The 26,522-nt window shown below is 41.2% G+C and overlaps 1 protein-coding gene across 2 annotated transcripts in view; it reads right to left on the bottom strand.

Annotated features, from left to right (window-relative positions):
- Positions 1 to 3,505: 3,505 nt before the first annotated feature.
- Positions 3,506 to 26,522, bottom strand: part of COLQ (collagen like tail subunit of asymmetric acetylcholinesterase) — a 65,790-nt gene continuing 42,773 nt past the window's right edge. For both annotated transcript variants that reach the window (XM_084619098.1, XM_084619099.1), the window contains 10 exons: positions 23,575 to 23,601; positions 22,870 to 22,914; positions 22,031 to 22,066; positions 20,920 to 21,000; positions 15,169 to 15,265; positions 13,295 to 13,434; positions 11,155 to 11,274; positions 9,542 to 9,662; positions 7,199 to 7,301; positions 3,506 to 5,299 (listed from right to left, as the gene is read on the bottom strand). In XM_084619098.1, the coding sequence (XP_084475224.1) occupies positions 5,230 to 5,299; positions 7,199 to 7,301; positions 9,542 to 9,662; positions 11,155 to 11,274; positions 13,295 to 13,434; positions 15,169 to 15,265; positions 20,920 to 21,000; positions 22,031 to 22,066; positions 22,870 to 22,914; positions 23,575 to 23,601 (840 nt within the window). In that variant the 3' untranslated portion in view covers positions 3,506 to 5,229. The remainder of the gene's footprint in view (positions 5,300 to 7,198; positions 7,302 to 9,541; positions 9,663 to 11,154; positions 11,275 to 13,294; positions 13,435 to 15,168; positions 15,266 to 20,919; positions 21,001 to 22,030; positions 22,067 to 22,869; positions 22,915 to 23,574; positions 23,602 to 26,522) is intronic.

Raw genomic sequence — 26,522 nt, 5'->3', positions numbered from 1 at the left:
GGAAATGAGAAGAAGGAGACTGGCTTTCCTGTGTGCTCAATGCTGGCACCCAAGTTTTGAGGTGGAAGTGGCCTGATTTGACAGGGAGACAAGGCAAGGAAAGAACTGGGAGGTTGAAGGAGCCAGTCAATGAGGGTGAGCTGTGGAAGAGGCTTATATAGGTGCAGAAGGGGTGGGAGGCAGATGCTGGGGTGAGGTTGGGATTGGTTACAGACAGGGGGAAGGAAAGCACTTTTCAAAGTGCCAGGGGGTGGGGCTTGACCCCTGGCTCCACCGCAGGCCCTGCCCCCACTCCACCCCTTTCCCTAAGGCCCCACCCATGCCCCACCTCTTCCTGCCCATTTCCACCCTCTCCTCCGAGCACGCCGCATCTTCACTGCTCCCCTTTTCCCCCAGAGCCTCCTGCATGCTGCAAAACAGCTGATTGCAGCCGGCAGGAGGCACAGGGAGGGAGAAGGAGGCGCTGACCTGTGGGGCCCACCGGTGGGCAGGAGGTGCTGGGGGTGGTGAGAAAGCGCCTATGGCTGAGGGGTGAATAGGAGCAGAGGTGAAGGGGACAGGAGCTAGGTCAAAGGGAGGGGTTGGATAGGAGCTGAGGGGGAGGAGAGCTGCAGTGGAGGTTAGGAGTAGAGGAGTTGATAGGAGAGAGGGGGAGGAGGATCCTGGGAACTACAGGCCAATTGGGAACTTCCCAATCTTTAAAAAAGGGAAGAAGGAGGATCCTGGAACTACAGGCCAGTGAGCCTCACTTCAGTCCCCGGAAATATCATGGAGCAGGTCCTCAAAGAATCAATCCTGAAGCACTTACATGAGAGGAAAGTGATCAGGAACAGTCAGCATGGATTCACCAAGGGAAGGTCATGCCTGACTAATCTAATCGCCTTCTATGATGAGATTACTGGTTCTGTGGATGAAGGGAAAGCAGTGTATTGTATCTTGACTTTAGCAAAGCTTTTGACACGGTCTCCCACAGTATTCTTGTCAGCAAGTTAAAGAAGTATGGGCTGGATGAATGCACTATAAGGTGGGTAGAAAGTTGTCTAGATTGTTGGGCTCAACGGGTAGTGATCAATGGCTCCATGTCTAGCTGGCAGCCGGTGTCAAGTGGAGTGCCCCAGGGGTCGGTCCTGGGGCCGGTTTGGTTCAATATCTTCATAAATGATCTGGAGGATGGTGTGGACTGCACTCTCAGCAAATTTGCAGATGATACTAAACTGGGAGGAGTGGTAGATACACTGGAGGGCAGAGATAGGATACAGAGGGACCTAGACAAATTGGAGGATTGGGCCAAAAGAAATCTGATGAGGTTCAATAAGGATAAGTGCAGGGTCCTGCACTTAGGACGGAAGAACCCAATGCACAGCTACAGACAAGGGACCGAATGGCTAGGCAGCAGTTCTGCGGAAAAGGACCTAGGGGTGACAGTGGACGAGAAGCTGGATATGAGTCAGCAGTGTGCCCTTGTTGCCAAGAAGGCCAATGGCATTTTGGGATGTATAAGTAGGGGCATAGCGAGCAGATCGAGGGACGTGATCGTCCCCCTCTATTCGACATTGGTGAGGCCTCATCTGGAGTACTGTGTCCAGTTTTGGGCCCCACACTACAAGAAGGATATGGATAAATTGGAGAGAGTCCAGCGAAGGGCAACAAAAATGATTAGGGGTCTGGAACACATGAGTTATGAGGAGAGGCTGAGGGAACTGGGATTGTTTAGCCTGCGGAAGAGAAGAATGAGGGGGGATTTGATAGCTGCTTTCAACTACCTGAGAGGTAGTTCCAGAGAGGATGGTTCTAGACTATTCTCAGTGGTGGAAGAGGACAGGACAAGGAGTAATGGTCTCAAGTTGCAGTGGGGGAGGTTTAGGTTGGATATTAGGAAAAACTTTTTCACTAGGAGGGTGGTGAAACACTGGAATGCGTTGCCTAGGGAGGTGGTGGAATCTCCTTCCTTAGAAGTTTTTAAGGTCAGGCTTGACAAAGCCTTGGCTGGGATGATTTAATTGGGGATGGGTCCTGCTTTTGAGCAGGGGGTTGGACTAGATGACCTCCTGAGGTCCCTTCCAACCCTGATATTCTATGATTCTATGAGGCAGGCTGAAGGGTCTATAACCATTAGAGTACACATCTCTCTAGGACCTGGAATTGAACCCAGGAGTCCAGAATCGCTATGCAGTGCTCTGCTGTCAGCAACTATCTTCAAAACCCATTAGCAAAATGTGTGTATTATCCCCTTTTAGTGGCTGGTCCATATATAACAGCCTGCTATTGCCACTAGTTACTAAAGTGGTAGAGGTCTGTGCTGTGGCACTAAGATCCAGACCCTGTTGATCACCTGAGTTGGGGATCATGAAAAAGTGGTTTTTTTAAATTAGGAAATTATATATTTTTTTAAAACTACATTCAAATAACATTAAGTTTATGAAGTCAGCCACTTAAAAATTAGAAAATGCCAGAATTAAGGCTAACTGTGTAACCTTAATTTGGCCCTCTTGTGTGTATGCGTTATGATACAGTCTTTAATTACACGATCACATACTACCTGATCACGTCATGGGCAACCTTAATTCTGGTGTTGCTTAACTTTGGAGTGCTTGACTTTGCAACCATAACATTCTTTTAACATAGGTTTTTTTGGGTGTTATATATTGCAGAAAAACTAAAGGAGAAGGGCCATTGGGATTTATAGAGTATCTCAGAGGTTGCAGCTGCATGGAGCAGTTAGATGAAATAGAGATGAATTCATTGGAGAAAGCGAGGTGAGTGTGCAGGGGAAAAGAACATGACTGACGTATAAAGGAACAAGGAGTCCTTGTAGCAAAAGACTAACAAATTTATTTGGGCATAAGCTTTCGTGGGCTAGAACCCACTTCATCAGGTGCTTGGAGTGGAAAATACAGGAGCAGGCATAAATACATGAGAAGGTGCTCTCTGAGGAATAGAGAGAAGGTGGATGTCATACAACTGTTCAAAAGGCACAACAGGGCCAAAAACAAAAGGGCACAAACTTAGATAAAGGAAGGGCCTGCCATTATAGATGTTTAGAAGATGTCGCTTTAAGCAGAAGATAGTTAATATAAACCAAAGGCTGCTATAGACGTTTCAACTGTGGAATTCTATAAAGGAGTAGGTCCTATCAGAACCCCCAGTCCTGCGTTGGGGATAATGTCTAGCACTGCACTCTTTCTGCAGCGTGCCTCCCCATAGGAACATATGGCCAGCATTACTATGGCACTGCTGTAGCTCACACCTTCAGCTTGTACCAACATACAGCTTGCTTACATGAAGGTTAAATAGCTGCTCTTCCACAGGATATAAGATGTTAAGGAAATGTACACAAACCACACAAATCTAACTAAACAATGATAATTTATTAACACCTCTGCTTAAAAAAATTGAAAGAAGAAAAGAAAAGAAAAGACTGATCATAAGATCAATGATCTGGACCTCAAACAATATTGGCCTTGCCTCATAACAGCATAAATAATACAGGTAAGAGAGAGCCACAGAGAGTGAATTAACTGCCTTTATTTTTATACCAGTGAATTCCAATATTACTATGGGCATGCAGAATTAAAGCCAAGTCTTCTACACATGTGGTAAAAGATGTATATATTGGTTGGTTGGTTTAATGTATTATCATTGTAACCTAACATCCACCTTTAGTTAACTTTTACAGAAGTAACTGCATATATGACAATTGTTCAGTGCTGTCACTGGTACATGTAACTCATGCATTTCAAACATTCACATACAGGATTTATCACAAAGCAGAAACAAGTGGCCCATGTGAAAATGAGACATGAGTGTGAGGCTTATAACCTTAAATTCCTTTGATTGCAAACTTGTTACATTTGCATGTAGCATATTCAATATTCTTCCCACATAAAATTTGCTCTTTAAACATCTACTAATAAACAAATACATCAATTACCCTGAATGCTATTGGAGCTCACATACCATTTGACCAACTTTTCTGAAAAATAAAAACAATATATATATATATATATATATAATCTATACAGCATATAGACTGAAGGAGAATCCATTAACACACTATTATGAGATTAGTCCTATAGAGATATGAAAATAAGGATATATATTTAATAGTACTGAATGCTAGACGAGAGAAGAAACAGACAGCAATGGATAGGACAGGAAATCTGGAGTGTAGAACTTGACCAAATAACTGATTAAGATCAGGTGGATGAGGAAAAGAAAGGGGAAAGTAATGACCTCTGGTGTAGGAACCAAAGTGAAAGTGAACGACTAAATGTCCACATTTTAATTTTCACAATCATTTTTATGCTATCCTGGAAAGATCTAAACTAAACCATCCTAGTCCATGTGGGATCAGTAATAACGCAGAATACAGCCAGCTTGACAAAAGGATAAGAAAATGAATTGTATTAAATGTTTGCCTTTTTTTATAGTCTGATCTCCTCCTAGGAGACCATATTCCCTGGCCATTCCACAGTTTGTCCATCCAGTTTGGCCTTTGTGTTCAACAACTGTGGGCCCTGTATGAATCACTTGTATATGCATACATACACGCACACGTACACACACACACATATCTACATATCTCAACTTCTTATCTACTGTATAAACTGTCAGTAAAGTCAATCAGTTCCTTTCCCTGATTTGCTGTCCTTAAAAACACTTACTGGACTGAATCCACCGGTAAGGGTTTTGGTTAATTAGCAGTAATTGAAACTATAATTCATGCGGCTACAACGCATACAAAGTTCACATTGTAGTAAAAGAGTATATAGTCTCTATAAACACCGCATCCAGGATATGCCTTGTGTTTATGCTGAGAAAGTCTAAAAACAAAAACCCTGAAGAGTTTGTATTTAGGTCTAACAGTACTAAGTTGAGGTATTGTTGTCTTGTTACACAATATTCCTGTTTAGTGAAATTCAGTTTTCCAGTGGTTTAGTCTGGCGGTTCTGACAAAGAGCAGTTCCCATAGGCAGCCATGTGAAACACAAGTCTTATTGGCAAACACTGTTTGACATTTTTCTGTTAAGACAGGATGCAGTGGTCCTATTTTCTTCCAGTCGGACTTATTACAAAAAAAACACAATCTCAAAGAGCCATCAGCAGCATGATATTTGTTTTTCCCCCACACAGAGGTTTTGTAGATTTCCCAGTCCTTCTCAGATTGATGATAGTGTAGCACCTGCTGTTTCTGTTACATGTGGGATGCTACCCACCTCCATTTTTCCTTCATGTGAAATACCGACACTGTGTAGAGTCAATATAACAATAAGAAGTACACCGTAATTTTCCATAAGACCTAAGACAAAAGAGAATGTGCATCAGTTGCAATGTATGAAATATTTGACCATCAATGCATTTTTTTCTCCTTTATAAATTTACAAATATTGTATATAGATTGGCTGTGCCTAATTTGCTAGAACCCTTTAGTACCCAAATTGCCAACATATTGTGCATAGGCTCTGGGAGTAGCTTTCTGGAGGAATCAAGTCTGTTCACATAAATATAAAAACAAGAAACACCAACTACCAATACATCTGACAGCAAAACAGAGGTACAATTTCCACCTATACTCTATGTCATTCACCACTGCCAGTGAAGCTGATCCAGCAGAGTCCAATATACACTAGGGGTAAAATTCAGACCCTATTGAAGTCAATGGGAATTTTTCTAATCCTACTTCCTCCACAAATTCATTGTATAATCTTAGGTAAATCACATAGGGCCTAATCCAAAACCCAATGAGTCAACGAATGTCTTTCTGTTGATTTCAATAGACATTAGATTGCATCCATAAATTCCGTGCCTCAATTGTCCATTTCTGTGAAATAGGGATAACAATACATACACATCATGATGAAGCACTTTGAGATACCTGGTGAAAAACACTATATAGGTGCCAAGTATTATTATGGTATTGTGTGTGCGTGTGTAGGAGGCAGGAGAAATTGTCTTAGATTCATTGATTTCAACTGAGCTGTGATGATTTATGCAAGCTAAAGCCCTGACCCCAAGATTTTTATACAAATGCAATTTTGATGAGGGTTTTTAAAAAAGACGACTTAAATGATCTTTCACAATCTAGGTATACGTTGAAGCTGAGGTTTCTCATAAGTCACTAGTGGTTTTCAGTGTCTCCATTTTTATGGTACCCAGCTTAAGACAATGAAGAGGAGACTGATTTTTCAGAAGGGAGTTGACCACCACAATCTGAAAGCCAGACCCCTTGAAGACATATCAAGTTGTACCCTAAAATTCAGGCACCCCAATAACTAGTCACTTTTGTAAATCTTGGCGTAAGCAATCGATCCTATCGAGCTGTGCAACCTCTTAGTCTGTGACTGTTCCAGCAATTGCACTAGGAGGATTAACACAACAGGCAGTTTGCAGAAATGTCCTGTGGTTTCTTATCCCTGTCAATTAGCACATTATAGTTTCACAAACTATGAGGACTCTGCAGATAATTTCATTTACAAATTAAATGTTTCCTGCTAGATAGTAATGATACCTGACAGTGAGATAGAGGTATGACTGTTGGAGGTAAAATGCTGACCAGAGGAAGCCACTTACACAAATGCAGACCAGGCAAATCAACAATAAGCAGATGTTACAATGAAGGATGCTGCCAAGCAGAATTACAGCTTTGCTTTTGTTTAGTATTTTTTGCAGATCGTTCTGGTCTTTGAAAATGCCTGCACTAATATATGACTGACTGGTTCGGAATCAAAGGAATCGCAGGTGGTGGACCCACAAGCTGGGCTCTTTCCCAGTAAAGGTGACATGCAAAGGATGAAATTGGCTTTGTGCCTTTTTTTCTTTCTTACAACTAACATGTCCTTATTTTTACAGCAGAAATTCTGGACTTGTCTACTCTTGAAAATGTTATGAAAACTAGTCTCATGAGAACATCAGAAAAGCAGGAAAGCTGAGATTCTCCAAGATATATTAACACATTAAGGGCAATTAATTATGCAACATGTGTGTACAATTCTCATTAACCACAATAGGAATCAGATGCATGTAGCTGAGAGTTGAATTTAGCCCTAAAAGTCAATACAATACAATTAGACTATATATGAACATCATTTCCAATTCATGCTTTAATAACCACACATGCGTTAGTGAAATACATTCTTGCAGCATTCTTTTGTTTTTGGTGCTCAGTCAAAAAATAAAATGAAGATAGGTTTGTCCATACCCAGGGAGATATGTTTTACATGTCAAATATCCAAAATCTTTTCCATCACAATCTTCTACTCCCTCGTGTCGGTAGCCATCTCCACAGTAAGCATGGTGGCATCCTAATGAACATGCAAGAAAAGGGCACCTTCACAACTGAGACAACCAAGTCAAGGATGCAGGAAAGACAAGCAGGACCATATTATTAAGGGCACAACATGAAACAGGGAATCCAACTGGCATCATAGTAAGACTGCCCACTCAGAAAGGGCTGGTTGCTCTTCATTATAAAGAATGTTCTTTGACTCAAATTGAAGTGATTAGGAAAAGGGAACGATTTAGGTTAGACAGGGCTCTAGGAATTAACCAAAGGAAGCATAAAATATGCTTAGGATAAACTTTGGGAGTTGGATTTTCAAAAGCCCCTATGTGACTTAGGAGCACAAATCCCATTGAAAGCTGTGGGACTAGTGCTCCTAAATCATATAGGTGTTTTTGAAAATCCCAACCTGGCTCTCTCCTTGGCATCCCATAATATCCAAGTATATTATGAAAGTAGGTTCCCCTACACAAGGATGTGTTATGTAGATCTATTGTTTCTCCATAAAAAAAAAAATCCCATGTATCTGTGTACAGTGACTGCCAATGCAATGTCAATAGGCATGCAAGGTTACCCCAAGATGGGAGAGCAGAATTATTTCGTGTTCCAAGCAGCAGGAAGTAAGCTATCCAAGTCAGTAGCAAAACTCCCATTGACTTAAGTGGGAATAGGCCTTGGCTAGGTCCAAACTGTGGTATTCAGAGAGATCTTAGATTGGTAATTGTGAACCAACCTTGACTTTTTATGGCAATTGCTGTCTGTATCACTGTAATCATTTTTGGCTGGTCAATAACTGGCATTTGATTTTAAAGTCTGTGATTTTTCTAAGCATAACTTTAAAAGTTGAGACCATGTTCATTTAGCTGTGAAGCAAAAGTTAAAGGGAATTTAATCATTGTTAAGCAAACTACATTGATTAAATGAGCATGCAGAAGGAGTGGGGAAGTTGAGGATAATTATGAAAATTTGGTAATTTACTAATTGTTTATTTGTTAGAAGGAAGGGTGGTCTCCCCTGGAAATAACTCACTTATTACACCAGCGATCTATTTGTCAGAAATTGTTGCTTCTATATAAAGAACAAATAATCTGTTATACAATTAAATCAATCCAAAAGTTAGCTGTTTTCTTTTGATTCAGTCATAAGAGAATCACTGGCAGAAGTACATAGGTCCATGTATGAATGTTTGTTTAGTTTTCATGGGTGCTTAGTTTTCAGCTTTTTTGTCACATCAGTGTCATAACTGCATAGGTCCCAAGGGCTCTAGTCACTTGAAACTATGCTCAGTTTATAGCACTCTACAGTAAGGTGATGGGTTTTCTGGGACAGAGTGTGCTCACAAGGAAAGGGGGTGGATATAAAAGGGACAAAAGAAGCTTGCATTTTTCAGAGTCAACAAACTCACTCTGCATTGTGAAAAAGGCTCATCTCTCCTATGTTCTGCTAAAAGTGACTAGAAAGTAGTGAAGAGCTGCTGTATGTATGTCTGGGGAAGGGATGAGGTGATGAATGCCAGAGATAGCTCTAAAGTTATTCTCCATGTTTGTATGCTATCATTTGGCCTCTGCTTTCAGTGACCGGCTAAATGAAAGCTAAGTTTACTTAGCATGAAGCAGTCCTGGGTAGACCTAGAAGTGCACATATTGAGTCAAAATCTGATTCCATTGAATTCAGTGGAAAAACTGCAGTTAATCTCAATGGGACCAGGATCTGGCCCATTATTAATTCCTTCTAGCAGAAATAGGAACATTTGTGTCCCAATAGCCTGGACAAATTCCCAGCTGGGTAATTAGATCTTGCCTACCTAAAATCCTCACCTGTAGCCTCAACTGGTTAGAGCAGTCATCTCCACTTCCTGTCCTAAATGTTTGTACGATGCACTAACAAGGCACAGTCTTGCACTCAAAATCCCAATGATTTCCATGGAAGTTCTGCATATAAATCAATTGCAGGATCAGGCCCTTTAAAATACATTTGTCATGTTCTAACTCAGAGGGGATTCCTGTTTGTGAAGTGTGAAAAGCATATTTGGGATCCTTTGAGATAAAAGGCTACATACAAGTTATTATTTTGCCTAGAGTTTATAGCAACTTGCATGCCTGATCTACTCAAAATGCAGCTGTCGTACCTTCCTTTTCAACATCGGTGTTCAGTTTGCAAACAGTCGCCTAAAGGTCCCACATAAGACGTCATGGACTGCACATGTGATTGACATTATGGTTTGTTTAAAGAAAGAAATAACACTTCCCACATGTGACTTACTTATACAGTCATCTGTCACAATAGTATTGCCATCATCACATTCTTCCCCATCCTGGATGATGCCATCTCCACAGGTGCTGCCATCCTCTACAGGGTAATCCACAGGATAGAAAGGGGTAAGCTATCCAAATAAACACATGACAATTACCAGAACTGAACTATCAGAGTCTTGTTATCATTAAAAAGGTAAAGCGGGTGACAGAGATGGGTACAAGCCACATAGTTTGGATCCAAATGGGATCTTTGCCAAAGTTTGGGGTTTTCCAGGATTTGGTGTGGCCTACTACTGAGCCGGTTGGGAACCTGGGATCTGGATCTAAACTTCTTCAGGGTTTAGTGAATGTCTGAAGGTTTGATCTGAGCCCGCCTCCAAAGAGACATTTTTCAGGAATTGTCAGTACAGCGGAACCTCTGGGAACTGCTTTACATTGTAACCGGGTATTCAGATCATGTTATTTCAAGGTGTGTACTAAAAGGGGCTCACACAGGGCCTGATTCAAAGCCCACAGAAGACAACTGCAGTGACCTTTAGATCAAACCCTTACAGCTGTGTGCAACTCAGAGGTTTTGGTTTGCAGGCATTTGTACAAAACTTGTGTTTTTCACAACTTCTCATGAGTTATGGCTTTGTACAGGGTCCAAACACTCTGGCAAACCTGTTACATTTTGCCTTATGGGTCAAATACCAAAGCCTCTCTGCTACTTGTAGCGGGGTGGTCACCCGTTCCGGCCTTAAAGGGCTTAAAACAGCCCAGGAGCAAGCAGTTCCCAGGCTGATTGGGTGAAGCAGGCTCAGCTCTGGCCATGCCCCAATCAGGGCTCAGCTGGCCCTTATAAGAGGGCAGTGGGCCAGGAGCAGACACTCTCTCTCTGCCTTTAGAGGGAGAAGGGCCTGGTTGCTGGGGAGCTTGAGATGGTACCTGGAGTGGAGCAGGGCTGGAGAAGGCCAGAGGAGCTGGGAGGCTCCAGACTGGAAAAGCCCCAGGCTGCAGGCCTGGCAGATGGCCTAAAAAGGGGTACTGGCATTGCAGGGGACAGCCAAAGACTGAGGCAAGGTGGGGATAGTGGGTGGGGGTTCCCTGGGGAGGGGAGACCCAGATCTGTGTGGGGTACTGCCAAGGGGCAGCACCTCAGGGAAAGGGGCAGTGGGGTCTGGGAGGGACACAGGGGCAAGTGGGACACCAGCCTGCAGAGGGCGCTCCGGAGGCTGGAAGAGCTAATTCCCTGAGAGACCAGCAGGGGGTGCCGCAGGGGTGAGTCCTGCCCTGTGACACCACCCTAATACACAAAATTCAACCCCAGTTTGTTCACCAGTTGAGCCAGCCTCACAGGGAGGTTTCCAAAATCTGAAACCATTAACAATTTAATACCAATAGTTAAGATTCCAGTGAACACGAATTCCAAAATTTTAATCTGTTCTGGCAGTGCTCCACTTTTTAGGAGAAGTTTCCACAGAAAATAATTAGATGCTCAAACACTGGGGAAAAATGAGCATTTTTCTTTTAATTTTTCTTTATGCAATCCAAAGTTCAAAAGCACAAATCTTGTTTTTAAAATGGAACATAAATCTTCATGAAATCAGATGCCTTCTGAGAAATTCATCCTGTTTTTACCTGGATTGGAAGCCATCCGATGGTATCCTTGAAATACAGAGATCTCTGATCTCTTCGAAAGGCTAAAGCATTTTCAGTATTCAGCCGGTCCAACTCCTCCTGATTGTTCACCACAAAAATCTGGGACACAGAAAACAAAATCACTGAGGATCCTTTCAAACAGCGTTTCACTCATGGGGTCTAGTTTGCAGGGTTGACAAACAGCTCTACGTATGTTGATAATCAAACAGAAAAATTATTTAATAGATTGATTCCAAAAGCAGCACTGTATTAATAATACCAGGCTGAAATGTAAACCTGTGCGTTTCCAGGTCACCCAAGGACAGCTAGTAATTGTTAAGAGAGATGAGTTTTAAAGAGCTAGTGTCCCAGTTTCCTAGGACCAAATTTTTTGAACTCAGCACAACGGCTATTCCCACAACAATGCTTGTGCCAGCCCATGCCTGTGCAGAAGCTCCTATACACAAATGGGTATTTGGAGGAGCAGTTACAAAACACATGCACACCAAAGGGTTTTTGGGGATACATTGAGTGTGCCACCATTTCTTCAGGCACATTCACTGCAAAATAAACAATTAATTGCATTGCTAGAGGCCCTACTTAGCTTTTATTACTTTGTTCAGACTTCACTGGCATGGAAACCTGTACTTCTCTGTATGTGTCTGTTTCTATCCAAAGCAAATTTTTTAATTGAATAGAAAAATTAGTTCAAAACTAGGAGAAATAGAATGAGCTTCTCCCTTCCCAAATTCTTTTATGTCTCAGCCATTGAAATTTGGCAGCAAGAGGCATTAAGCTGTAATCTCTTCCTTTAGCAGTTTAATCAAATTAATTTTAGCAGGATTCAAAACATTTTTAAATTAAGAAAAAGTAAATGGAACGCATCTGAAGAAAATGGATTTAGTAACATAATGTCTGAGCCTGATTTCCACTAAGATAAACAGAATTAGTTCTTTTTAAAAAATCAAGGGTAATTTATTTTTACATAGCATGACAATATCCCAGGGCCCCTAACAAAACTCAGCACCATTAAAAACAGCATGGAATAAAAATGCCTTCAGTTCAAATGAAGGAAGACAGGGAAGACTAGAGTCTCCCTCCCCCAACAAGAGTTGAATCTGCAACTGTAAAGCATTCGCGGTTAAAAGAGGAAGGCCCAATACGGTAGCTCTAACTTCAGTTGAAATCAAATGGCAGTTTTGTCTTCTCAACCACTACAAGTTTGAACCCTTCGTATCCTGAACACTACAACAAATCTAAACATTAAAATGAGCCACAGTTACGGAGAAGAAGACTGAAGCGGGTTAATGACATGTGAACCTGAGCTGATACTTTACACAAAGCCAACAAAGAGCTCCCAGAATGGAGAAAACATTGGAGTTGTGACATGCTGTGAAAGGAATGATGACTTGTAAATGTGAGTAGGTGTCTACTGAATTATTCAGCTCTGGCTGGAATCCTGCTCATAATGAAACCTAGCAAGCCAGGCCAGGAGATATCTCTCCTGATCTTTTACGGTTGCATCTGTCTCAGCATGTCACTTTTCTTTAGGTGATATAAGGGGACTCCAATGGTGCACACAAAGATGGCTTTGAAGAGGAGACATATAAGTGCAAACTTAAATTCAAATTCTTAACACTCAAGCGAGTAAGGACAAATGGAGTAAGCCAGTAGAATTGCCAAGAAGGGAGCATTGCTCAGGAGGTGGTGGGATGCAACCAATGACAACTCAGTTTTATTAGGATATGGCTTCCAAGATTGCCTCCTTTATCCAGTATCCATTAACATTCAAACTGAGTATCAATAATAAAAGCAACCTCAAAATATACTGAGGTCAGAGCAAATGTCTGCAATTCCAAAATAGAGAATGCTAGAAATGGGCTAAACCACATACCCAAGTCGGTGTTATTTCAAGACAGTCCATAGTATCCAAACACACCAAGTCTTGGGGCTTGTTATAGGATACAAGTCCTTCACCTAGACTGACTCTCAAGATTTATATACTAGAAATAAAACTCTGAAGCACACTTATGACATTTAGACAAGTTCTCCCTTTGATCCAGAAGTTTGGCCAACACAGTGCCTTTAAAATCAAAGTGCTTAAAAATCATTTACTTAACCTCCTAACAAGCTGCCTTACCGCAGGGACTTTTGGATAGCTGTGTCCAATCACGGATTCCTCATATGGTGGGATATTCACATTTTGTGCGGGTTTGCAGAGACATCTCCCTGGAGGCCCTGGAAGCCCTCTTTCCCCTTTTGGTCCTATTGCTAATTGTCCTAGGAAGCAAAATACCAGGCTGCCATGTTATGTCACTACTGCACAGAACATAAACCCAGCCTCAGAGGGGAACAGCTGAATGTGGACTACATAATACCAGTAAGTTGAATTCACATCTGTCTAAGGTCTGGGCGCTGTGAGGTGCTGAGTGTTATCTCCCATAGACTTCACTGAGAGTTCAAGGAACTCATTGCTATGTGGGAGCAGGTCTTAAGAGTGCCTATATTAACAGTATGGGGAGGGACATCATCACAGGGTGAGGTTTTAGGATAATAACTCAAATTATTGGACCAAAAAGGTTTGGAATTAGCAAATCTGATATGTGGAGCTTTCTATGGGTGGAGTGGAACCTTTAGAATTAAATCTCAAGATCTTGGTTGCCCTCCCAGCAGTATGGAGAAAACATTGCTTTGGAATTTTCCAGCTGATTTAGTCTATGCCTAGGTGTTTCTTATTGAGGGACATCAGCTGTATGAAGATCCATTCCCAGGCAGCCACCAGCGCCATAAGTGTACTGTTTCCAAGCCACTGCAAAGAAGGTAACTCTCGCCCACTGAATAAGCCAAGAGGCGGCAAAGGGAAAGAGAAAACTGAGCAGATGAGCAGCAGCACAACCAGCTGGTGCCCATCTGAGACACTCTTGGTTTCCAGCCATTTGTTTTAGTAAAAAAAAAAAACGAACATATTTTTTTACGCTTCATTATAAAATCATTAGGGAAAAAAACCTGACTGTTAATATCAACTATTGCTGCCTCAGTATCAGATTCTGCGTTGTCCCACGTGTCTAGATTTTGTCATCTCCAAAGAGAGAGAAATCTGCCTAGGGTTTGAGTGAATTCGTATGTTTGAATTTGTATATTTTTCAATAATATGGTTCTTCCTTCCTCCATCTCCCAACCTCTGCCTTTATCTCTGCAATACACACAAAATGCAGACTGCAGGGGCATTTGCATCACACATGAGGAGAGAGAGACTCCTTTTCATCTCTCCCATTTCCCCCCCTCCTTCTCAGCTGTTATTGTGGCATCACTTATATCTGATATGCTTCTCTTTTGCAGAACAGTTCAGGGTGGGGCTGCACCACGTGATTAGAAGGATCAATCTTGCTTTGTAAGCTGGAACATTTTGAGAAGGAAGGCTCCTGTCTCCCAGGATCTACTATGAGGACTCACTAATCCTCCAAGGCTGCCATAGCTTTTCCTCTTCCTCAAGCCCATCACCACAGGATGGGGTTTTAGGATAAGAACTTTCTCTCTCGTGTGCTGCAAATGCCTCTGTGCTCGGGTATATGGCAGAGATTGGGGGAGGGAGGAAGAGACTTATTACTGAATATTATACAAATTCACACAAATCCTAGGCAGCTTTGTTTCTCTTTGGAGATGAAGAAAGCTAGACATTTGCCACAACATAAAAGCTGATACTGAAGTTGCAATAGTTGCTATTAACAGTTAAGTGTCTTTAGGGAATCTTATGGGCCAGATTATCTGTTTTTATTTAAATATTAGCAACCATAACAGATGCTTCAGAGGAAGTAGAACCAGCATAATGGACAATCATGGAACAACCTGCCCACAGGGGAAGTCTCTTCCTCAACCCAGGCAGCTTGCGGCTGAACAACCAAAATGTCATGGAAGTTTCTGTGCCGATATCTGTTTAACAACATGATACAGGCCAGAAGAGGGGGTGAGGGAGGGAAGATGGGGAAGATGACTGCTAAGAGTGGCCTCTCTTACCTGATACTGAAGGTCCTGGTGGACCTGGTTGACCTGAAGGACCAGGTCTGCCAGGTGGACCCATAATTCCAGCAGGTCCAATATCTCCCTTTTGTCCCTAGCATATGAAAAACATTCATTAATGACACAGCAAATTAGTGTCTACTACATTTAACATAAACAAAGCAGATTCACCAGTGGAAACACATACATCGTACGCTTCATACTCGCCATGCATGGGGACACTGGAAAGGGAAACCTACCTTATTCTCATACATGAATGAGGAGGAAAGTCCTACTGTGATTCTGCTCTGAGATTAGACTATGTAAAAGTGGCGCCATCTTTCTAACTAGATCTGTTCTCTGTGTGTAGTCAAAGTCATCTCTGCTGATGTGAGTGATTGAAATTAGGGTTCACTCCTGTTAGCCATGCAGGAGGCAACGCAGAGTGAGCTGGATTCTACTGCTCCTTGTGCATCATCTACAGAATTGTTTACCGAATTCCAATCTATACTTGGTGCAAACCCTTTGATGGTTGGGCTTGTGCTGAGGTGATGGAGGAGGATATAATTTGCTGACATGACAGTGGGGTTGTCCTGCAGAATTTTTACAACTGGTTATAATGCACAAGGAGGGAAGCTTGATTTTTGTTGCCTAGGCTGAGTTTTCAGGGCTGGCAGAAAAAAATTCTTTTCACCTGTAAATGGAGCAAATCTGATCTTGGAATCAATGAGACACAATAAACGTGGAACCCCAGGATGCCATTTTTATTGCCACTTTTTGGGCTAGGGTTAATTTTTTCAAAAGCCACTTAGGAACCTAAGTCCTATTTATACAACTAATTTGGAGCTCGAGTCCTACCGACTTTCACTTAGGTCCATTTGAAAATTTTGCCCTCGGACTTCACAGCATCTGCCAGTTCTTTGCCGGTCTCTAGCCAGTACTGTCTCTTTCATACGCTTTAAAAGCACCCATGCAGATATTAATAAAAAAGAAATGCCAGTTAGAAAAATAGATCAAATCCAAATTGCTCAGAGACCCAGTTTCCTATTAGAGATGTTTCTGAATGTAATATGATGGCACTTATTTAAGATAGTTATATTTATCTTATCTGTACGGTACCTGAGGATTACGTTTCTCTCTCTCTTTTTTTTCTAAAAACGGATCCAGAATTCCGTGGTGCATCACTTAGTTCATGGTTTACATAACTGGTATGACCTTGATACAACAAGACACACCATTTTGCATGGTAAAAACTGTATATATTGTATTAACTTTCCTTTAATCCCAAAGGTGATGAATTCCAATGAGATGGTGTAATTCTAGGGTAACATGCGTTCAGAGGATAACGACAGGCCACTGCACGTCTTGTTTCAGAGTAACGGAGAGTACACATAGCCATGTATACTAAAATAATTTTGTGTTATATAATACTCTGTATCCCATGGATAACTAAATGTCATCTGCAGTATCTGTAGCCAGGGCCCATCCAGAATTAATGGAATATTTCACTTTGTTTAAATAATCGCTTTTTCACCAATGAACCTTAGTGTCCATGTGAATATTCATGTTGATGGGCAAAATTGCTTACATTATGCAATGGGTATACAAAACTGGCAGAGCACAAGAATAAAAAATTGAGTAACAACCAAGAAACTTCCTAGGAAACCTCCCTCCCCCTCAAAATGAATATACGGCAGAGGAAATAAACTGTCATATACTGGCTGTCTGAGAGGTGCTTGATTTCCATGTGCAATATACTGGATGAACAATCAACTAATGCTCCTTGCTCGATACAGATAGAGCAAACCAGGACAATAATTTACACTTGAATGTCTTTTGCCTTGTTTCTTTTCACGAATCCCTACAGCACTCGGGAAAGCTCTTCTCAAAGACAAAATTTAATCTTCCCAGATGCAGGGAACCAGCCCTCTAGAAGGGCCTTTTTTCAAGTAACACTATTCGCTCATGATCGATATAAGACATTCTACCTTGTCAACACTGAAATCCTGGATTGGCTACTTAGTGTCAATTTCCATGCCGCAAAACTGAGGGAATGGTCCTTTTTATGTCAGTTTGTGAGCAGCAAGTCTGTGACTTCTGAGTTCCACAGTCTGCCTGTCTTTTCAGAATGGATATGCCCCTGAAGACTCAGCACACAACTGAAGAAGCCAATGAGATAATCAAGATGGATCTCAGAATGGAACTGGAAGTAACACTTTCTTAATTTAGCTGCTATGCAGACATTTATACAGGGATGTCAGCTGTTTCTGGAGACAGGAAACAGCTCTGTGTGGGTGAAAGCTATCTTCTCTGTTTAACAAATAGCCATTTAAATACAGATTTCCCATTTAACACAAGCAACATAACAGGCCAGCAAAGCCTTAAAACAACATTGTAAAGTTTTTTTTAAAAAGAGAAAATAAAAATATCAGCTTAGTTGATCAACAACAAAGAGCGAAACCCAATTTTCAACCTAAGCACAACTAAGATTAGTGCTCAAATTAACATTTAGACACCCAGAGAGTACTCGGATGCTAATGTCCAAACATGGGATTTTGACTTCTAATTTAGGGCCAGATTAAAGTACCCGTAATCTTGTGGAATGGTACTTTACACCACAAGTACTCCTATAAATCAATGGGATTACTTATTGAGTAAAATACTACTTAATGTGACAAAGCTCCCAAGCTCAAAAACTGGTAAGATCAAAAGTTACTGCAACTCCAAGTATTAAAGAACTGTGAGCACTGTGCCTTCTCTCTATTTAGGCATCAGAGGCTGACATCTGTGCCCTTTCCTTCTGGTGGGACAAATTAACACAGCGTAAGAAAGATGTCAGAGGGTACATAGCAACTTTTAAAAATTCACATCTGAAAGGGCAAAATTCTTCTCTCCATATCATGCGACAGACCTATTTTGCATATTCTACATTTAGTTTGTACTCTATTTTTAGGATTAACCCTGCAAAAAACTGGTATTTAAAAATTTCCCACATGGTAAGGCATTATCTCACATAGACTTATTCCTACTGACACTGCACCACCAGCAAATCAGATCAATGATTCAGATTTTCAGTGCTGGGTGTAACCATCTTGCAAATAAAATACCTGCAACAGGCCATTGAACATAAGCTTCTACAAAGGAACTGCTGGAGCTCCTGCAACTGTATGCAAATATTATTGTTTAAAATTGGTTCAGGCTGTAAAGGAAGCAATACGAGGAAACGTACTAAAAATGCAACTGATGATGCATATTAGCTCTTCTGAGTTCATAATTAATGTAATACTTCTAATTACTTGGAGAAACGTATACAACTTGTATTGGAGAAGCTTGCATCAACTTCCTTATACAATTATCAGCTTTTACACCTAATCCCAAAGAATTTGAAGATGTTTGTTCTATACATATAATTATTTTGAACCCCCCAAAAAGAACAAGTTACTATAATATTATTTCATCTGGTGAATCCTGTACCAGATTTCAATTATTTTCATTTTAAAAGTTGCTACGTGCCCTCTGTCACCATTTTAAGAGTGCATGGATTTATCCTTTGTATGCAGTACTATGATGATTGGTTCCATACATGTAACCAGGATGATTAATCAATGCGATCTCAGGATCTACTCCATAAAGTAGAAGAGACAGTAAGAATGTTTTGTAACAGCTTCCTTTCTTTACACTTAGGTGCGGTAGGACCTTTACACTCAAAGGTCCCAGCAGTCTGATCTGTGTGGACAGAGACCCATGCAAAGACCATTTGAACTCAAGGGAGCCATGCCCAGGCACAAGGGTCTATCCATGTGGATCCAATTGCAGGATTGGAATTTAAAATGGCACTGGAGGCATACTTAGTGCTTACACAGTAACATTACTGTGTTTTTGAAGTACAAACCAATGGTTCTTGTGAGTCCACAATGTATTAATCTAGTCCATTAGAGTGCCAAGTGGCTCTTTTCCAATGCACACAAGCAGTTTCTCTCTGAGTCTGGTCACTGTTTAGCCAAGCTGAATATATTTAATCTTCCCTCATAAATCAATTCCTCCAGTCTCTAATCATCTTTCTTGCTCTTCGCTGAACTCCAGTTGATATATTTCTGGCATGTGGTGCCCAGGGCTAAACGCAGTCTTCTAGGCATGGCGGTCTTGCCAGAACCATAGGAGATGGATTATAACCTGACACCTTTGGTTACACAACCCAGAGCCCCCATTTACTTCAGCATTACTGCCTTCCAGCTTTCTACCTCTTACTAATTATTTGTATTTTATATTCATTCATAGATTAGAAGGCCAGACGGGACCACTGTGATCATCATCTACTCTGCCCTCAAAAACTGCAGTTTCCCATCAGGAAATAAAACTCTGGCCTCCAACATGACAGGCAGGGATACTCACCACTGGGCTAACAAGGAAGGGTCTAGAAGTGTAATTCTGGTGGGATTCAAACCCACAGTCTTTGAATGCCCTCCCAGCTCTAGAAGTCCAATGCATGACAGAGCCACTAAAAGTGCATTTAAGTGCCGCTGAGATTTGAACGCAGTTTGCTGGATTCAGAGTGTAGCGTGCCAATCATTACATTGTGGAACCACTAGCATTACCCCCTTGACATATTTGTTCCAGGTTGAGAGTAACATTGCTATAAATTGCACCACTGGATAGTTTGTTTTCATCTCAGATGCCACGTTGTAGTGACTTGCTGGTAAATGATGACAGTGGAATGTTTCTGATTCCAAACCAAACTTGGAAAGCAGACTATAAAGGCTTCCTCCAACTGGTTACTTCCAAAACCTTTCCTTAGAGTGGAAATGGGATACCGTGCAGTGTTTACACCAGGGCCAATGAACTCTGCCCCACTCTGCTGCTGAGGGCAGATGTTAGGGATGCTCTGATCATGTACAGTGGCTTCCCAACTCCATGTGGGTGAGAAAGTTAGTTGGGGAGACTAAGGACCAGATGCTGGCCTTCACTATGGCCTCGCCAGTGCCCCAACAGGTCCATAAAGCCAGCTTACCTGGCTGGCTAAGAATGGTCTTAGCCTGAAGAATCTAGTGCCACCCCTTCTCACAGCCCCCAATGGCAACAGCATGGCTGGAGTATCACTGCATGCTGGGTATCCTTGTCTGCCATAACCATCCCTGGGACTATTGACATCTGGGGGGAAATTAGAGCAGCCTTGACTCCAGGCCAGCCTCAGTACTGGGGAGCCACAAAGGTTTTTTGTGGCTCCACTGTTGCTCCCAACACTTTGGGTCCTGTCCTGTGCTGACTGTACCTCAGTGGGACCAGAGAACCAGGCCCTCATTTGAGTTGAGAGTCAGAACGGGGATACCCTCGCTGCCAGCTCTGACAGGGAAATGTCAACAAGGGCAGGGGTTTGGAGCCTATCAGCTGTAAGAACTACACCCCTGCCATGCAGCTTGGCACTCAGAGGGAAGATCACAGCCCTGTCTGAAGTTACACTCAACCAAAATCTTATCAATCTAGGAAAAATTACATTTCAGATAACATACAGCCTGACCTTCGACCTTCAAATTCTGACTGTATGACTGGTCAGTCTTGAACTCCTACACAAGTAGAACACTTACACTATATACTGTATGCATGCACACACCCCCACCTATATATATTCAAAATCATCCAATTTCTATGCAGAAAAAGTGGAGAGAATCAATGTAACAAAATATTGGTGCATGAAATGACAGAGGATCTAGTCACTCATCACAACCACACAAGTCCCAGAAAACTCGTAAAGAGAAAACGTAGGGTTCCTACTTGTTTGCCTCGTTTTCCTGGTCTTCCAATAGGTCCTCTGTGCCCAGGCACTCCAGGTTCTCCCTTTGGACCCATTTCTCCCTTTGGGAGTCGGGGGTGGGAGGGAAAAGAAGCAGGACTTAAGTATATAAATATGTATTAAATTGGTAATATGTGTCTTATACAACACAGCAGGTAATTCAGTATGTTCAATGTACACTATTACTCTATGAACACAGTCTGGCCCTAAGAGAATACCACTGTTGTTGTAAAATATATTGGCAGTTTGTGGTTATAACTAAATACTTTTAAAAATATACTTTAAAATTTTAACTTATTTTTTTACCCAAAATCCCTCAGAAATGTCCCTCATCTAAAGAAGAAGCCAGCTGGCGAAATTAGAAACAGGTTAGCAGACATGGAGTTATCCAGGCAATTTGGCTAACAACCCTCTTTCTGACACATTTAGAAGTATCTAGGTTTGCTGCAAGGATCCATAAGTAATAAAATCACCAGTAAGAAAGGTGATCAGCTCTTTCCTCTGCTATCCCCCTCAAAAGTAGTCATTATTTTCTTAACCTAATTTCCCAGACAAAATGGGATTATGATTGTTACATATAGACCTTCCTTTAAGGATTCTGCCCATAAAACAATCTTTAAATCTGAATTATAATTATTTGTCTAGTTCTTGATAAATGGAGGTACCTAAGCCAGTCAGGGTAAGCCCCGCTATTTAGAAGCGGGTCATTCTAAATCAGAATACTATTTAATAGAGAGGTTTAATAACAGCATGCAATTGTGTCGGCTATAAAGTCACAAACAAGAGTTTGGAAACTTAAAGTGGGGGCAAGTTTCTGATCAAATAAATATTCCTGAAAAGAGAAATGAAAAAAATAACTCACCTTAGCCAAAACCTGCAGTCTTCACCTAAAATAAAAAGACTGCAGGGTTTGGTTCAAGGGATGCAAAATACTGGTCAACTGATTAAAATGAAACTCTCAATTTTTTGACACCCTATGACCAAGTTCCATGGTTCTGGAACTTAGATGCTGCTGAAACCACCCAATGAACCAAGTGTCTATGTGGATGCTTACATAAATTTCTAAGCAGACCCTATATCATGTTTACTTACTTTCTGCCCCAGCATTCCAGGGAAACCTATATACCCCTGTAAAGCAAAAGATGAGAGTAATCCAAAACACGCTGAGTGATCTTTGACAGCATAGCATCAGTTTTTGTTTTGATTTACTCCAAAGGAGACAATATATTGAGATTTTGTAGCCAGACAATTTCTCCAGACACATTTTCATTATAAACGGGCAGCAGCCTCTTTGTGCCACAGTAGCTTGAAGATGAAAAATCCCTGGTGGCCAGGGCTGCGTGTGGCTCTTTTAATTAGCCAGAATGGGCTACCAGAGATCTCGAGGGTCTTAACACAATGCAATATGCTTAACATGTCCCAGCACCCTAACACGGGAGAATATTCTTCACTCACTGGCTGAAATGTAAAGGTCCCTGAAACTCCTCCTCCTAGCTGATTGATGAAGGGGCCATATAACCCAAGAATTACTCTAGGGTCAGTGATGGAGGCATTTCTGTGAACTTTCCTTCTTAGCAGCAGTTCTACAAATGCCTGGCACAAGAAGGCGATGATTACTGTTAGGCCATGTATAGCTAACAAATATTTTTTGTGATTACTATGTAGAATCTCATTTACCCCAAAAGACCACTGATATTTTGATCTGGACAAGGCCCAAAGCATTAATCAGATTCCTGTACTTACATCGGGAGGGACTCACATTCTATGTGGTTGGGAATTTAATTTTATGGTAAAAAATCCACATCATCAAATCTCAGTTTATTTTCAGAACAATGTGATATTATCAGCTAAACCCATTTGAAAAGGATTTTTAGGCTGGTTTATGTTTGCTCAGGTTTAATTTAAAGCCAGTGTGAAACCAAAAAACGTACCTTGTCTCCTTTGAGGCCTTTGTCACCCCTCTCTCCTCTGGCTCCCTGGGGGGAAAATGGTAGAAATAAAGACAATTGTTACTGTTTCATAGGGGATTTTTTTCTTGTCTGTGTGAAGCATTAAGCAGGCGAAGGCAATTTAGTAACATATAGTAACATTCACAGTGTGTGGCAGACAGCAGATTACAAATTCACTTAAAAACTTTCTTTATTATTAATATTTATATTACAGCAGTATCTAGATTAGAACTCATTGGAAAAAAGGGCACATTTGCTAAACTTGAATTTTTTCAACCGGCTCTAGTCTGGAGGCTGCAAACATTGTGCTATGCACCATCTTCACACATGGTAAGGGACTTTCTCTGCGCCCGCCCCCCCCGGAGCCTATGATCTAAACAGATGATAGACAAAGGAGGGATTACTATGCTTATTTTACAGATGAGGAATAGAGAGAGAAAATGATTCACAAGTTCAAATAGGGAGTCTGAAGAAGAGCTAGGAATTGAATCCAGTGCTTTGGGAGCTCAGCCCAGTGCTTACACCACATGCCCATTTTTCTTCTCAGTACAAGTCTTAATACCACTCTCCTTTCATAGGATCTTCTGATTTCACATCCTCAGCATCTCAACCTGTTCATGGTGTATAGTATATTTCTACAATAGTTTCCATTATTGCTTTCAATTTTTAAGTTATTGCAACACTGACCTTTTCTCCTCTACTCCCAGGATAACCCTAAAAGGGAAAGAGAGACATTTTACTGCTTCACATTTTCTAGATCTTCTGAGAAGTGAATTCACATCTTGCAAATTTAAAAGTCGGGGGGAGGGGGGAGTTTAAATAATTAGTTGCCCCAACTTCTAAATCTAAATGTTTTCTTTGTAGATTGTAAGAGAGCAGAGAAAAAGTATAGCTATGAAGATACAAGACAAAGGCAAGATATTCCAGCCCAAAAGACAACACGAAAAAGCCAGCAGGTAAAGCAAGCACACTAATCATGTTTGAAATTGCTTTAAAAACTAAAAGAGCAGAAAGCAAATGCAATTACTGGTTTAATTAAATCTTATTCAGTCTCTGCAATTAATAACCCCAAGCCATTTTAGAAATAATTTCCCAATCACCGTTTTTTTTCTCCTAAGTGGCAAATATATAAAGTGAAGTCCCTAAAATATGTTTTAGTTGGCTTCCAATGTGAAGATTACGATGACGTTTAGTTTTTCCTTCTTAAGAAATACCCAACAAATAGTCTGGGAGCATGTATAATTCCGTGCTAAGTTAGGGGTAGAAAGCTAAGGGAGGTGTCATTTTATTCATACAAATCTACACAATCATAATTTCAATGGTGTCACCCTCTGCAGCGTGGCAGGGGGACTTGCCCTCTCTCATCCCCATCCTCCAGCACCAGGTCTTTAGGTTCTGATAATACAGTATCATCAGGAATGGGTTGAATTGTGCATCATTTGAAACTGCTTTTGACTGTAAACACAATGGTACCACATATGGCCTGGAATAATTATGTAAATATGTATTTGAGAAAATATTTAAAAATCCATTTAAAAAAAATTATACTTTAACACGGGTGTGTCAAATATGAGGCCCTAACACAGTTAAATTGTGGCCCTTGACTGACAGTACTGTGCTATCAGTTATTGCTCAGGACATGATACCTGATTTATTTATTTTTAATGTTGCACGGTACTATAAAATGGAAGGCCAACCAAGCTGATTTGCCATGACTGGCAAAAAAAGAGGCAGTTCACAGTGATATTGACGATCAGCTTTATTAATTATGCCAAAAAAGTTGTAATGGGGCACTAGTTTGGATGTCAGCATTCAGCCAGACATTACTGGAATTCATCTGCAAATGGTTTGCATATAGTTACACAACGTACATTACATAACATAATGAATTACAATCCCAACATATTTTATTACACAACTCTTGTTTTTACCTTGGTCTTGCTCATTTTTAGATACCAATGTGGAGATGAAGAGTAGCGACTAGTAGCTGAATCTTGGAGGAGCTGGTTAAACACAATGTTCAGTGGCACCTTACACACTAAAAGAAGTGTATACATACATTGAATTTGGCAAGGCGGGAAAGGAAATACATCGAGTACCAGGAAAAAGTTGAAGATGTTGGGACAACTACCAGCTGTGGGCAAATCTTTGCTGCTCTTTATTTGATCTGGCAGGACTGCTAATTGGAATTTGCACCTCGCAGCCCTGGAAGATTTTGTGAAATACTTTTTTGCTTTAGATTTAACCAGCTATTCTGCACTGATAGCCTGGTACCTTCCTGAAATAAGAGAAAAGTCTGATCCTGACATATGGGAGGAATTTCAAAGAGGAAATTGGGTTGTTAAAAGGTCAGCAGTTCTGCGCACTTGGTTCAGAGAAAGCCCTAATGCATGGAAACATAGCAATGAACATCATTGAGGGGTTGGTAGGCATAACACAGCATCCAAATCCTTTTCCCCAGTTTTTCCTGACAACCACAGAACTCTATTGAATTTTGAACAAAACATTATGTGCGGCTGAGATGACTTTCCTAGAAATAACCAAGCACCATATAGACTTATTAGGTGCTGCTAAATGCCAAGAAGAGGCTATTTTAAAGCTACAGGACAAGCTTACTCACACTGGCAACGCACTTGTGTATGATGGACCTGAGCACCTCAATATCATGACGAAAGCAGACTTCAGTGATGAGCTAGCTAGAGATGTCAGTTGAAGGTACATTTTGGGTCATGTCTGGTCTGAAGCCTTCAAAACCCAACAGAATATCCAAGGCTCCATCAATCTAAGGGCTCCCATCAAGAAGAACAGATTAAAGCTGTGCTTTAATGCAAAGAAGAAAGTCAGAGTGAAGGTGGCAGGGACTACTACAGAGCGAACCACAGACAGGTCATTGTTTGCTCATCTCCTGATCGTGTCCAGATCTCATCGGGATGTTGATCTACACGAGACTTTGGGAACGTAAAAGTTTTCCATGGTATCACGATCCATGTTCAAATGAAATAGAATAACGTATATATGTCAGGTGAACAGCAAACTAATGCACATCGTGCATGCTCTTCCTAAGCCAGAACCTACTAACAGTGTGACTAATATCTTATGCCAGCAAAGGCCTTCAGCACAGCAATCATAGATGGCATGGCTGAGGTACAAGCTCTCATCAAACCAGAAACAGTTAATATCTGCCAAGATTTGGCTGAATACTTCACCATGAGGCTACAAAGTAAATACTGGACTTTTGACAAAGTTCTCCTTGTGTTTGATGTGTATGCAGAGGATTCAATTAAAACTATGACCAGAAAGAAGAGACTTCATGGTATTGAGCCTGTCCAATACAAAATCACTGGACTTCACAAACACCTCCAATGTCACAATGAAGAAGCTACCGTCTCATATTTGCATGAAGTACAAGTTAACCTCATACCTCGCAGGAGAAGTGCTCCAGCATGTGAAGAATTGCTCAAAGAATTTCAGCATCACATGGCATAATGAAGCTGCTGCCTTGCACTGTTCAGTGGAGTTTCTTCGTAGTATCATGAGGAGGCTGACGCTAAAATTATCTTGCATGCTGTCAATGCCACAGAGAGGAATGCTACTAAACTTCGGATTTTTGCACAAGACACAGATGTCCTAATGCT

This window comes from Lepidochelys olivacea (genome assembly GCF_965140295.1).
Source record: "Lepidochelys olivacea isolate rLepOli2 genome assembly, chromosome: 2".
Classification (NCBI taxonomy): Eukaryota; Metazoa; Chordata; order Testudines; family Cheloniidae; genus Lepidochelys; species Lepidochelys olivacea.
This window is presented reverse-complemented; position numbering and strand designations above follow the sequence as displayed.